Genomic DNA, 15,025 nt, shown 5'->3' with positions numbered 1-15,025 from the left:
AGAGAGAGAGAGAGAAAGGAAGAAAGGAAAAGAAAAGAAATGGGTGGAGGGTATGGAAAGGGAGGCTGGCCCTTGACTACCAGGAGGGTTGGCACAAAGGGAATGCCTGAAGACCACAGAAAGGATAAAGCACTGAAGCCTGAGTTAGACAGAGGGGCTGCTCCCAGAGCCACCAGCTCCAGCCAGGCGCATCAGGACAGACGAGTTATCAAGGGAGAGGGTCTCAGGAATGCCAGATCAGAAACCCAGGAAGGTCTTTGTAGGTTCTAGTGGGCTCTGCTGTGAGTAGGAAGGACAATTAGGATTATAAGATTGGACATGAAGATGGAGGTGAACCAACTGGGCCTGGTGGCTCACACCTGTAATCCTAGCATTTTGGGAGACCAAGGCAGGCACATTGCCTGAGGTTAGGAGTTTGAGACCAGCCTGGGAAACATGGAAAAACCCTGTCTCTACAAAAAATTAGCTGGGCATGGTGGTGCACACTTGTAGTCCCAGCTTCTCGGGAGGCTGAGGCATGAGAAGCACTTGAGCCTGGGAGGTGGAGGTTGCAGTGAGCCAAGATCACGCCATTGCACTCTAGCCTGGGCCACAGAGCAAGACTCCATCTCAAAAAAGATGGAGATGAACCAGCTGATCGGTTATTTTTTAAATGTTCACTGCTTTAAGAGAAAGTGTTAAGCTAGTAAGCAGAAGGATATGGTGTGATAAGGGAAAGATATATTTTTCTTTTTTTTTTTTTTTTCCCGGAGACAGGGTCTCACTCTGTCGCCTAGGCTGGAGTGCAGTGGCGTAATCTCAGCTCACTACAGCCTCCACCTCCCAGGTTCAAGTGATTCTACTGCCTCAGCCTCCCGACTAGCTGTTATTACAGGCACGCACCACCACGCACAGCTAATTTTTGTATTTTCAGTAGAAACGGGGTTTCGCTATGTTGGCTAGGCTCGTCTCAAACTCCAGACCTCAGGTGTCCACCTTGGCCTCCAAAGTGCTGAGCCACTGCGCCCGGCCAAAAAATGTATTTTTCTTAATTACAAATCAAGTACTATCTTAATGAACAAATTAGGTTGTACTTGTAAACATATTTTAGTAGTAGGCATTTGTGTGGGGTTGGACTACTGTTGTCTGTTTCCCGACAAAGACTCATAGGGGTTTTAGGACCTTGCAGCTTCTCAGCCATGGAGCTGAGTTTTCTCTTAGGCAATTCGTTTACTGCTGTGAATGCTGAAGAGAGCAGTGTTGTTCACTGACAGGCAGCCCATACCGTTCTTGAAGGTAAGTTCCTTTGAAACCTATGATCAGAGATGCCATAGAGTATGGAATCATATTTCTTTTGAGATTTAGCATAATTTTCCAAATTCTTAGCCTAGCCTGTATGTTATTAAAGCGTATTAAACACCTTCCCCCTGTATTTTTGTTTTCCCTTGTAGATTAATTGCCTAAGGAATTGCAAAACCTATCAAGCCAGAAAACCTCTGTGGTTTTATAACACTTCACTCAAGTTTTTCCTTAATAAGCCGATGCTTGCCGATGTTGTCTTCGAAATTCAAGGTATGGATGAACTTTTACAAAGTTTATGATTCATTTTTATTTCTTGTTTCTTTCCTTGCTGTCTACTTCAGATTGGAATGTTTGTTGTGAAGGAATGATTATTCCCTATTATTCCCTATTGAGGGATGTAGATTAATGCTACCTTAATGTCAACAAAATCTTCCGGGTAAATAGGAAGTATTTTATTAAAATGAGAAGAGAAATTTATATTTCCCTTAGTATTTTTTTCCTTTGCCATATGCTTCATCAACTTTTAGGGCCTAGTAAGGGATGGGATGATCTGTAATATTTTATTATATATTTTTGTGTGTATTTCTTTAAGATCCTAGTGTTTGCTGCATCTGGAGCTAATCCCCTTAAAATTATATTATATCTAGCTTATTTTATCCAGCTCTCTTCCTTTTTATTTGAGAAAAAGGAATTGACCATTATTTTATTCAGCTGTCTTCTGTTTCTTTTGAGAAAAAGGATTGAGGGTTATGCCTGGCCCACCTCAGGCACCCATAGATATTGCTACATTTATTCCTCACAGCACTTTGAGAATTTTATCACCAGAGCAACTGAGAGCTGCTGCTTATCTCTCTAAGAAAGTAAGACTACCTAATTTTAATGAAGATGGGCTGTTTGAGTGCCCATTATTGATTACTCGCTTGGATAATTTTGTCACTTTAGTAGATTAAGATCTAAAGAATGTGGTGGGAGCTGCCAGCACACAAGGTGCCAACGGGCAGGGGAGAGGCAGAGGGAGGGGATGTGGGCTTATCGCCATGTGCGTCTTGCATTCTGTCCCTCACTGGCCACTGACCTGCCTGACTGCACAAGCTCTGCTGCTGCCCCACAGAAATACTTGGATTACCCAGTCTTTCCGCACATGAGACCGGTGTCAGAATACTGGGCTCCTCATCTCATTTGGGCTTATGCCAAAGATGTAAAATTTGGTGCAGGTGCCTGAGCCTTAATGCTTCAAAGTGTCAACCTTTTAGTCAAAGCCATAGCTGCTACAGTGGGGCCGAAGGGAAGAACTGTGATTATTGAACAAAGCTAGGGAAGTCCCAGAGTAACAAAAGATGGTGTGACTGTTGCGAAGTCAATTGGCTTAAAGGATAAATATAAAAATATTGGAGCTAAGCTTGTTGCCAGTAACACTAAGATGTTGCCAATAACACAAATGAAGAGGCTGGGGGTGGCACCACCACTGCTACTGTACTCGCACACCCTATGGTCAAGAAAGGTTTTGAGAAGATTAGCAGAGGTGCTTATCCAGTGAAAATCAGAAAAGGTATGATGTTAGCTATTGATGCTCTAATTACTGAACTTAAGAAGCAGCCTAACTCCAGCCTGGGCGACAGAGCGAGACTCCGTCTCAAAAAAATAAAAAGCAGTCTAAACCTGTGACAACCCTTGAAGAAATTATTCAGGTTGCTACAATGTCTGCAAATAGAGACAAAAAAAGTCAGCAACATCATTTCTGAAGCAATGAAAGGGGTTGGAAGAAAGGCTGTCATTACAGTAAAGGATGGAAAAACACTGAATGGTGCATTAGAATCACCATATCTAATTTTTGCATACCTATTAATACATTGAAATTTTTGCATACTTTATTAATACATTGAATAATTAGGCTAAATTTTCACATAACTTATTAATACATCGAAAGGTCAGAAACATGAATTCAAGGATGCCTATGTTCTGTTGAGTGAAACAGAAATGTCTAGTACCCAGTCTGTTGTACCTACTCTTGAAATTGCCAGTGCTTACTATAAGCCTTTGGTTGTCATTGCTGAAGATGTTGATGGAGAAGCTCTACAAACTTTCCTTTTGAATAGGCTGAAAGTTGATCTTCAGGTTATGGCAGTGAAAGCTCCAGGTTTGTTGACAATAGAAAGAACCAGCTTAAAAATATGGCTCTTGCTGCTGGTAGTGCAGTGTTTGCAGAAGAGGGGTTGGCCTCATAACACAGGAAAAGTTGGAGAGGTCATTGTGACCAAAGGTGACGCTGTGCTCTTTAAAGGAAATGGTGACAAGTCTTGAATTGAAAATTATATTCAAGAAATCATTGAGCAGTTAGATATCACAGCTAGTGAATATGAAAAGGGAAAACTGAATGAATGGCAAAACTTTAAAATGGAGTAGCTGTGCTGAAGGTTGGTGTGGCAAGTGATGTCAAAATGAATGAAAAGAAAGAGTTACAGATGCCTTTAATGCTATAAGAGCTGCTATTGAAGAAAACATCATTCTGGGATGGGGTTGTGCCTTGCTTCAGTACATTCCAGCTTTGGACTCATTAACTCCAACTAATAAAAATAAAAAATTGGTATAGAAATTATTAAAAGAATACTCAACATTCTGGCAGTGACCACTGCTAAGAATGCAGGTGTTGAAGGATCTTTGGTAGTTGAAGCAATTGTGCAGCGTTCCTCAGAAGTTGGTTATGGAGCTATGGTTGGGGATTTTGTGAATATGGTGGAAAAGAAATCATTGACCCAACAAAGGATGCAAGAACTGCTTTATTAGATGCTGCTTGGGTGCCTTCTCCATTAATTACAGCAGAAGTTGTAGTCACAGAAATTCCTAAAGAAGAGAAGGACCCTGGAATGGGTGCTGTAGGTGGGATGGGAGGTGGCATTTCTGATTCCTAGAATAGAGCTTAACCTTTATTCATGAATTTGTGATAGGAAGCTCAAGGCAGTATTTCTCACCAGTAACTGAAGAAAAGGCTGGGTGATGTTTTTAAAAAGTCACTATAACCATCAGTTACTGGTTTATGTTTTAAATCACTGTAACCATCAGTTACTGATTTCAACTGACAATAAATAGCAGTTTACTGCTGTCATTGTCCATGCCTACAAATAATTATTTTGTACTTTTGGATAAAAACACATTTTACATTCCTGATACTGGGTGAAAGAGCCGCGTACCAATGTACTGCTTTCAGCTTAAATCACTGAGACATTTTTACTACTATGCTGTTAAAATCGGGATTTTAGTGCTTGCTAACAACAGATGAGAAGTTAAGAAGCAGCTTTTCTGTGGAGAGTAAGAATAATTGTGTACAAAGTAGAGGAATACCCAATTATGTGACAACCTTTATGTAATACAAATTTGTTTAAAGTTAAAACAGAATGAATTGTTAGATACCTTCAGTTATGCAAGAAAGATTGAATTCCACTATATTCACAGTATCCCCAACCATAGCTCATAACCAGCTTCTGAGGAACGCTGCGCAATTGCCTCAGCTACCAAAGATCCTTCAACACCTGCATTCTTAGCAGTGGTCACTGCCAGAATGTTGAGTATTCTTTTAATAATTTCTATACCAATTTTTTATTTTTATTAGTTGGAGTTAATGAGTCCAAGGCTGGAATGCACTACTGTTTTCCAATGAAAATCTAAGTAGAACTTTAGATGGGCAATTACTAAAAGGAAGATATAATCTAATTTAATGGTAGAATTGTGTAGCAGCTAACAATAGTCATTTACTTTTAAAAATATTTCCTCAGAAAGATGCACATTACTTTTAACTTTGGTCATCTGCCAAGACAGGGAAATGGAAACTTTCCAATGTACCTTCCGACAAGCCACGGCCAGCCCCGTGTGCAGTGTGAGCCTGGGACCCTGAAAGTAGGGCAGCGAGAGTGACCTTGAGATACAGAAAAACGACTGGGAAAAAAGCTAACAAGAGGACACAGACTTTATATCATGCTTTCATCATTTTAGACCTAAAACTGGCTCTAAGCCCCTCATGTGATCACACCTTCATTTATTTGTTGCCTAAATAAAGATCCAAACTTTCTATCTAGAGACAGCTTTCATAAATTACTCATTATAGGTAGGGCACTCCTAGTCAGGGATAAAGCTCCTGGTGATTACAGAATTCTCTCATTAGCTTCTAGGAGAAAACTCTCTGTTGATGAAGACATTTACTAAAAGTGTTTGATATGCTCTATCCATACCAGAGAAACACAGGAATAGATCATTTTGTACAAATCATCTAAGAAGCTTCTCATTTCAACAGAAAAGACTACATCCATTGTTAAGAAGAAATATGATTAGTAAATTAAAAAGTATTTCTATCTTTCTAAAATTAGCTTTTTAAAAAAGTCTAGTTTATGGAGATTGAATCAGTTTCTGCATTCTGAAAGAAGGAGAATGATGCTGCTGGAGATGGCTGAATGCTGTCTTCCAGATGACTTCCTGGGGGGCACTGGGGTCACCCATGATTTAGGGTTGACTGTGAGCAGACTCCGCAAGATGGAGATAAGGTGGGGGCAAACCATTCCAGTGACCATTATAGCAACCTAGGACACTGCTTTTCATAACCGGAAAAAGAATTAGTAATCTGAAGGTTATATGGTGAACATATGAGAGTAGTGTCTAGTGGTGTTTGATCCAGGGCTTGGTGAGTTCTGGTAGATGTCTTCTGTCCTATAACATAGTGTTTGTATTAATCAGACCAAGCACCTCTGATCTTCCTGGATGTTCTAGCTACTGGTTCTATGGCCAGGGCTGACCAATCTCTTAGCATTTGCACAATATTTGATACAAATTAAGTACAGCGTACTCGATTAGGTATTTACTTCCTAAGTCCTGAGTATGTTTTAGTCCTTTGCTATATATTTTTTTTTAACCTAGGTCCTCTTTATTGGAGTTTCGGATGTTCCCAAACCCCTCAGTCATCCCCTAAGACTCTGGAATTTTGGGTTATTCTCTAAATGACTAATCTCTGTCTTTGTGTGTGTGCTTTAGAAGTTTAACTATGAGAAGGAAGCCATAATTCCTGATCACAGGAGGAAACTTAAAATGTCCACTAATAAAGGATCTATGTTATTATGTTGCTGTGTCTCCTACAGTCCCTAGAACTGTGACTCACCTTTAATAAATGGCTATTGATAGTAAGATTAATGGTCCTGAACTTGGGAATCCACCACCGAAGCATAAATGCGCTTGAAGAAGACTTTGCATTGTAATAAACTTGTGAGAGGAAAGAGGGTCCATCTCTTTGCCAGGGACGTTCATTTTGCAGCACAGTTTGAGAGCAATCTTTTTCAAGTAAATTGAATATGAATGCCTGTCCCCATCATACATTAATGAATTAGGGATTGTCTCCCATCCCCACCTTTTCTCTTTTGCTGTGTTGTAAAATAGCTACCAAATGTGCTTGTAATTTGCATAGAAGGCATTGGCATCAAACATGATGTCAGCGTAACTCACTGAAAAGATTTTGTAAAGGAATATGGAACACATGAAAATATATGTCATATTAAAAACGAGAGATAAGCAGTGATGTGGTGAACCCTTGCTCTTCCTAATCTCGTGCTTTTCTTCCATGATTCTACCTATTGCAGGCACCTGCTCCCCTTTCACCGTTTATGCAGGGGCTGGGGTCAAGAGGGCTGGCTGGATGATGATGTGCAGTGATTGCTGTGGTGCTCTTTATTGCTTCCCTAGCTCTGAAACCAAGTCTTCTTAGGAGTCGGAAGCAGGGAACAGCAGCAATGGTGGAGGCAGGATCTGGCAGCAGCTTCTCTAAAGTCAGCTGTAGGCCAGGCACACCAGCTCCTAAGAACTGGGGTGGGGAGGGGAGCTGTAGACAGCAGCAGTGTCGTTTCCTCAGGATGGGCCCCAATTCCAGCCTTGGCTTTGCGTCCTGACCAGTGTGTGTGTGGGCAAGTCACCTGACATTTCTTGTCTTCAAGTCTCGTTTGTGAAGTGAAGAGGGTGACGAACCATACAGATTCTAAAAAGTTCTTTTTAGTTGTGTAACTAATAGGCATCCTTCTTTGATTCTCCTTGCACTACTTGCAGGGTAGCAGTGAGAAAACTAAGAAGAAACCTTGAGTTAGAAGTTGAGTGAATTCTTGCTCCTTTCATGGTTAAAATATATGACCACCAGCCCATTGAATGGAATGGAGCATGTTTGAATTCGCCTCCCTGTGGTCACTCTGGCAGCCGGCTCAGCTTACTAGGGCCATTTCTCTAATGTACCTTTGGAATTCTTCCAAAATGTATAGGGAGAAGTAGAAAAACCAGAGGCGTTCTGAGTGAGGAAAGAAGCAGATGACTCAGCAAATCACCAATCTCCTTCATTTCCTTGAACAGCAGATAGTTGAATTTCATGAAGAAACTTTAATTTTTTTCTGATTATGAAAGTCTTATACGATTGTTTTAACCAAGTGTGCAGAGAATGATCACACTTATAGACAGTGTCTGTTTTGTTCATAAGTGAATTAAAAAGGTCAGGAAACATATATTCCATATTGTGAACAGTGGTCATGTTTAGAAACTGAAATGAGCATGGTGATTAGAAGAATGTTATAAGTGCCCGTTGTAGGACAGTCAGATAATATATAAAGATGCAAAAAGTAAAAAATAAAAATCACCCATAATCCTATGCCTCAATAACAATCCCAGCTTGATTCTGGCAGAATTCCCTCAATCAGTTTTCCTCTGCTTAGAAAAAGGGGCTGGGAAAATAGATACTGTCTACCCAATTGTGTGTCTTTTATTTTTGAACTTATGTCCTAAGCATTTTACACTGGATTAAAAATTGCTTGTTAACATTTTTAATATAGGTGTAAATTTTAACTATTTTAACTATAGGTGTTAATTTAGGTATCTCCTTTATTTTCACTATTAGAAATAAGAGCTGCATTGAAGATTTAATGTAAATATCTCACTCTGAAATTGGGATTATGTCGTTAGAATAGATTCCTTTTCAAAGAATAGGAACATCTGTAAGACATCATAAATGCTATGAAATTGTATATGTCCAGAATACTAATTTATATTCTAATGTAAATTCTGTACTAATTTACATTTCCATTGGCAGTGTATGAAAGCACTTGTTTTCATACAAACAAATCCTTGTCAGCATGAAGTATGCTTACATCTTAATTTTTCTTGCAAATTTGATACAACTGTATGTTTTTAATATTCTACTCTAGAATCAAGAAGTTCAGACTGTGCAAATCAAAATCCAAATCTCCTCTGATCCTTTGGATCTTTTAGTATTGAGACATTTGTATTACATATGTATGATAGCATTGACTCTGGCAGCAACTCTACTAGAGATTATATATGTAAATCTCAAGTCTTGAAACAGTGTTGTATTTTGGTATTGGTATTCACAACCCTATTTGACACATGATGGTGGAGCAGAGATTTGCACCTTAACTCAAAGGCGAGCATGAGAGTGCTTAAAACACCTGGTTAGTGCACCTAGAAAAATTAGATTGATTTCAGAATGGCACAGTCATAACTGCTGCTTTATTTAAAGTCAAATTGCATTCTCTCATGTATCCTATTTTACATTCTTGTCATTATCTGCAAATTTATAAAGGTTGAGTACCCTTAATGTAAAACCCTAAAATCCAAAATATCCTAAAATCCAAGATTTTTTGAGTGCTGATGTGTGCTCAAAGAAAATGCTCATTGGACTGGAGCATTTTGGATTTTGGATTTTTGGATTAGAGATGCTAAACTATTAAGGAGATTAGAAATGCTAAACTATTAAGAATGTGTGTATATATATATATGTAATTAAACATTCTTAATATATATATACACACACATATATATCTACATATATATATATATATTTATCAAATTTTCCAAAATCTAAAATAAAATGGAAGCGTTGAAACATCTCTGGTCCCAAGCATTTCAGATAAGGGATACTCAACCTATGCCAGGCATGAAGGTTTGCTTTTTAGATCATGTTAATGCCTCTCAGTGTGACAGCCTTTGGGCTCTATGGTTTTGAATTGTAGTTAAATTATTAACAGACAGCTAAATTTTAATGTCACTCTGAAAAATGAATGTCTAATTTTGGGGGCTATAAATAGGAATAGCAATTGGAAGTGTGAAAGTACTTCTAACTTTATCAGTGATGTGTAATTCAAATGTTTTACACCAAACCAAAAAAAAATTGGAAAGGAAAATATTTTTATGTTTTAAATTTATTTATGTCGAACTTAAGACAGACCCTGAAAGTAAGGATTGGGTAACCAGTCTCAAATCTTAATTATAAACTTTGTTTTAAGTTACAGTGCAGTCTTCAGATAAATTTACAATTTTTTTTTGCTATACACTTTACTTAAAATATTTATGATGCAAAATACACACTTCAAAAGATTCATAGTTGTGAAATAATTCACACTGGAATGTAACTTTGATATCAATACAAATTTATGTGAAGTAATTGGAATAATAATTTAAAAATTAGATGAGTATCCATTTAAATGTAATGTTTTGGTTGGGCATGGTGACTCATGGCTGTAATCCCAGCACTTTTGGAGGCCAAGGTGGGCCGATCACCTGAGATCGGGAGTTCAAGACCAGCCTGGCCAACGTGGTGAAACCCCATCTCTACTAAAAATACAAAAATCAGCTGGGCAAGGCAGCACGTGCCTATAATCCCAGCTACCCGGAAGGCTGAGGCACAAGAATCGCTTGAACCCGGGAAGCAGAGGAAGCTGTGAGCTACGGTCACACCACTGTACTCTAGCCAGAAGACAGTGAGACTCTGTCTCAAAAAGTAAAATTTTTTAAAAATGTAATTTATTTTATAATTATATTTTGTAATTATTTCACACAATAATAATCTGAAGTCACACGTATTAAGTTTTTGGCTTCTTTACTCCAGTTTTGAGCATGAATATTAATCTCATGAGAGGTTTAAGGAAAACTAAATAAGAATGGAATCTATGGAACAATTTACACCAGAACTGATATACTGAGGGACCTTGAGGTGGTGGTAGTGCCATGGGTCAGAAAGACCTGGTTAAGATCTTTGCTTGGATGCATACTTACTATGTAGGTTTGACTATGTTACTTTACATTTCTGCCTTTTTTTTTTTTTTGCCTATAAAATAGGGATACTAATTTCTACCTTGTGGCGTGGTCATGGGGGTTGAGATAGTGCATACAAAGGACAAGCAGAGGCTTCACCTGCGAACTCCACTCCCCTTCACCTGCAATGGCAGCTAGTTTAGTACTGGTGGATCGCTGTACTTTTTCCTGCTGAACCCACGTTCCGCAGCCAGTCTTTCTTTTAAAGTGTCCCAGGCCTTCACCAAAAACTGGCTGAAATTAGCCTACGATAGAAAATGGGATACCATCCCTCTAATAGGTGATCATCAAATATATATATTTTCTTTACCACTCCCAACTTACTGTTTTGGCGTGTGAAAAAAAAAAAAAAAAGTTACTATAGCAGTTCTAAAGTCAGTATTGGTAAATATTTAGAGAGGTACGGATGTCCTTTTGACATGAGTCTGTGTCACATGAAGAGTTTTTTAGAAAATTACATTCCTTCCCCATTTACTCAGCTAGTATATATTCTGAATGTCCCTTGAGCTAGATAGGTATCCTTTTTTAGCAATGAAACCAAAAACAGTTCTAAAAATTTCACTTTTGAAACCTGGAAAGTAGTATGAAGAAAGTGTGACAAATGTAGTATTTTATTTTAGTAAACAGTGGAAACAAAGATTTTTTATAATCTCTGTAAAGTGACTAGAAAACTTGAGCTTTTCATTTTTATTTCACTCTTGTAGTTCTTTTCCTTAGAAAAAAATTCTTAAAATTGTAACATCAAATGAATACTACAAAGAGAAGATAGTTTGGCCTTGACAGGTTAAAGGAACATGATTATCTTTTAACTAGAAAATGCTGTCTTCTATTTCCTTAAGTAATTTCTGTACCTGTATCCTATTGCCAGTTAGTACGTAAACCGCATTATGTTCCTTCAGCATATTTTTATATACAGTGTTGAAAGATCTAACCATACTAAGGTATTGTATTACAGTTTCACAACAGAACAATTTATAACATCAAAACAGTAGCTTAAAGGTGAAAAACTGAAGTTGATGTTTTCTTAACAGGAAGTGTAATCGTTTTCCAAACTAAATTCCAATATTGAAATAGGCTTAAAAATGCTTTAAGGTACAGTTGTCGGCCAGGTGCAGGGGCTCACGCAGGTAATGCCAGCACTTTGAGAGGCTGAAGTGGGCGCATCACTTGAAGCCAGGAGTTCAAGACCAGCCTGGCCACCACAGCAAAACCCTGTCTCTAGTGAAAATACAAAAAAAAAAATTAGCCAGGCATAGTAACGCAGGCCTGTAATCTCAGCTGCTCGGGAGGCTGAGGCATGAGAATCATTTGAACCAGGGAGGTGGAGGTTGTGGTGAGAGATTGTGCTAGTGTACTCTAGCCTGGACAACAAAGCAAGTCTCTGTCTCAAAAAAAAAAAAAAGAAAAAAGAAAAGGTACAGTCGTTCCTTAATGTCCATGGGGGATTGGTTGCAAGGACCTCCTGCAGACACCCAGATCTGCTATGCTCAAGTTCGTGATATTAAATGGCTTAGTATTTACATGTAACCTATGCATATCCTCTTGCATACCTAAAATCGTGTCTAGATTACTTATAATATCTAACACAATGTAAATGTTATATAAATAGTTGTTATACTGTGTTGTTTAGGGAATAATGACAATTTTTTTAAAATTTTGTGTATGTTCAATACAGTTGCAGGGTTTTTTTCTGAATATTTTCCACTCTCTGTTGGTTCAGTCTGTGGATGTGGAACCCATGGATTCGGAGAGCTAACTGTACTGAGTGTTTTGTTGCTGGGTTTTGCAACTCTGTTATAACCCCATTATCAACAGAAAATTTCTGTTAAAATTTCAAGGTTACTTATCAAATTCTACCCCCATCAACTATCTACTTGGTATTTTTTGGTAGATCTTAAATCCCTGTGCTTATCCCAAGTTATAGATCATCCAGTTTATTGAAGTCATGCTTCTAATTATTAAAAAAATAGTGCCCTATTTATCTTTAACATTTTAAAACCTTACAATTACAAGTCAAATGGCATTACCTGTTTGTATTCTTTATTAACTGCTGCACACAGATATAGCCAGCATGCTATCTTAATTATGGAAACTGGTCCTTCCCGGTGGAGGGACACTGTCACAGTGAGGCAAGGAGGGGAGTGTGCCTGCCGGGAGGTGAGTGTTGACTGGGTGGGAGGGCTTCACAAGTTACTTCCCTGCTCCTCGGGTAGGTGTAGCTGTGCAAATCGCAGTGCCAAGCAGTAGACGCAAAGCTGGCAGTGCCAGATGTTGCTTGTAGATCCTCAGTGATTATTGGCTTTGGAAAAAGCCACTGGGCTTAGATGTAACTCTTTTTCTTCTTTCCTGAGTCAGGAAATGGTTTGCTTGCATTTAAAAGGGATGAAGAACCCAATAATTGTAAATGCTTTAGAGAAGACTATATAACCCTGATAAGTACTAGATTTTAGAGATATGTAGGTAAACTCTTGGGCAGGGCTGAGTGGTTTGGTTTGGTTGGAGAGTTACTTTCTGGAATGCGACAGCTTTGTCACCCACACTGGCTGTGGTGTCTTCCACGAAAGTAAAAACTGCTCCAAAGCAGAGATAGCTTTGTCTTCCTCCTCTTTGTATCTTCAGTTCCAAATGCAGTGATTGGCACATGCTGATGCTCAGTAATAATCTGGTGAAGTGATCCAGGCAGAACTGAAGACTGGCAGTGTGTATTCGTGGTTTCCTAAGGTGGTGGAAGTGGAGAGCCCTGGCCACCTGTGGCCCTATCCAGCGCTGCCTTTGTGTGGTGCAGCAGTAGCTAGAAAGCCTAGCAAGCTTTTCCTAAAGAGTCAGTTCAGTTCAGTGTGTTCAGTGAGCAGTATGGGCTGAGAGGGCCCTCAAAATTCAATGTAGCGCTGGCTCTCCCAGCAGCAGGCATTGTTCATGTGAGACAGAATGGTTGCCTGGGGAAGTAGTGTGCTCGGGAGACTGCAGGGATTAAGGTCACCCTCTTCCAGATTTTCATTAAGTCTGAAATGCTGTCCTTGGCTCCACGAGAGATCCTCTTGCTGTTCCTACTGTGGTGTGTGGACTGCTTATGGTTTACTTCTTACAGTTTCCCGTTTCAGATAAGGGGAAGCGTGGCCAAGATGGTTCTGTGAGTCAGGCCCAGAAGGGTAGTGGGGTTGTTTTCTTGGGAAGCACATGGGCACGGGTGGTATTATTAATATTTCAAGCCAATTAGAAAGGATTGATGTTTCATTATAAAAATATGAAGCAAAATATTTCATTTCAGTGTTTCTGTTTCTGGAAATACAAACCAAGTGACAAATAGTTGTCTGACTTGCAAATTGTTGGTTTCAAGGTCAACATCTGAACTTTCTTTATTGCTCCCTTTAAAATTAAGAAGTTTCTGGATTAATGGTACTTATCACTCCCAAATTTAGATTCTGCATATCAGCCTAGCTGTCCCTAATGTAGTAGTCTAATTAGAAGGAAAATTGCTGGAATAACCCTGCGGGTTTATCTCACTTGTTTCTTGTTTCCCTTTTGAACCTTTCAGGTACGACAGTGCCAGCCCACAGGGCCATCCTGGTGGCCCGTTGTGAAGTGATGGCAGCCATGTTTAATGGTAATTACATGGAAGCAAAGAGTGTCCTGATTCCCGTTTATGGTGTTTCCAAAGAGACTTTCTTGTCATTTTTAGAATACCTGTACACAGACTCCTGCTGCCCAGGTTAGCAATACAGATGTTGGTAGTATCTTATAATTCTTTCTTTCCTTGCCACTCATTTTGTTAAATTGCATTCTGTGAAATCTATTTTCATTTAAGATTTATTAGTTGACATCATGGAATGTACTAAGCAGTTAGAGGTGGTGCTGGAACAACGACGAATTTTCATTCAGTTCAAGTGGAGGTTCAGTGATTGGGTGCCTTTTATGGATCTCCAATGCCGGCCCAAGTTCACATGTCCCAGCCAGCACCTACAGCATGGGGATCACTGTAGGCACCCGGAAATGAAGGTGTCTTGTGGTACCCATGGCTACTCTAATTCTAGAGATTGGGGCAGATTGTTACTTGAAGCACTGTCTCGTCCACAAGAAGAGGAGGGTTGTGCAACTGCTTTGATGGCTGTGACTTCTGATTGGGTCACTTTTAAGGACTTTCAATATTCTGAGACTTTTTTGGTCTTCTTTCTGGCCCAGAGGATGTGGGATTTGTAAAGGCCTCCTTCTGACTTCTGCTAAAGTCAGAAACTCCTCAAACTGACTTCTCTGAAAACTTTTCTTGAGATGTTTAGAATGCCCAGTGGACTATAGGATTCATTTCCAAATTCACTGACCAAGGACTGTCTTTGACCAGGAACCAAACATCTGTGGCAGCTCTAGGTTGGAACAGATCCAGCAGGGTTCTTCTAGCTGGAGGCGCTTGAAGAAATAGCAAAATTTTTTCTACAGGCCTGGAGCCTTGCTTGGGTTGCTGGCAGGGAAGCCCTCTGTGAGTAGTCTTCAGCCTTTGGCCACCAGGGGGCTCCCATCACAAGCACAACTAGATTCGGCCCCGTGGAGCTCAGTTCTGGAGCCTGAGACCTTAATTAGAAAATCTGGTCAAGCACCCTAATAAAAATAAAAAGCACACACACATTTCAGG

At 39.4% G+C, this 15,025-nt stretch overlaps 1 protein-coding gene across 2 annotated transcripts in view; it reads left to right on the top strand.

Moving 5' to 3' along the window:
- Positions 1-15,025, top strand: part of RHOBTB3 (Rho-related BTB domain containing 3) — a 94,905-nt gene that overhangs the window by 64,831 nt on the left and 15,049 nt on the right. For both annotated transcript variants that reach the window (XM_011989433.1, XM_011989434.1), the window contains exons 8-9: positions 1,431-1,551; positions 13,937-14,110. In XM_011989433.1, the coding sequence (XP_011844823.1) occupies positions 1,431-1,551; positions 13,937-14,110 (295 nt within the window). The remainder of the gene's footprint in view (positions 1-1,430; positions 1,552-13,936; positions 14,111-15,025) is intronic.

Source organism: Mandrillus leucophaeus, unplaced genomic scaffold, assembly GCF_000951045.1.
Source record: "Mandrillus leucophaeus isolate KB7577 unplaced genomic scaffold, Mleu.le_1.0 Scaffold353, whole genome shotgun sequence".
NCBI classification, from domain to species: domain Eukaryota; kingdom Metazoa; phylum Chordata; class Mammalia; order Primates; family Cercopithecidae; genus Mandrillus; species Mandrillus leucophaeus.
The sequence above is the reverse complement of the archived record's forward strand: the minus strand, read 5'-3'. Positions and strand labels throughout refer to the sequence as shown.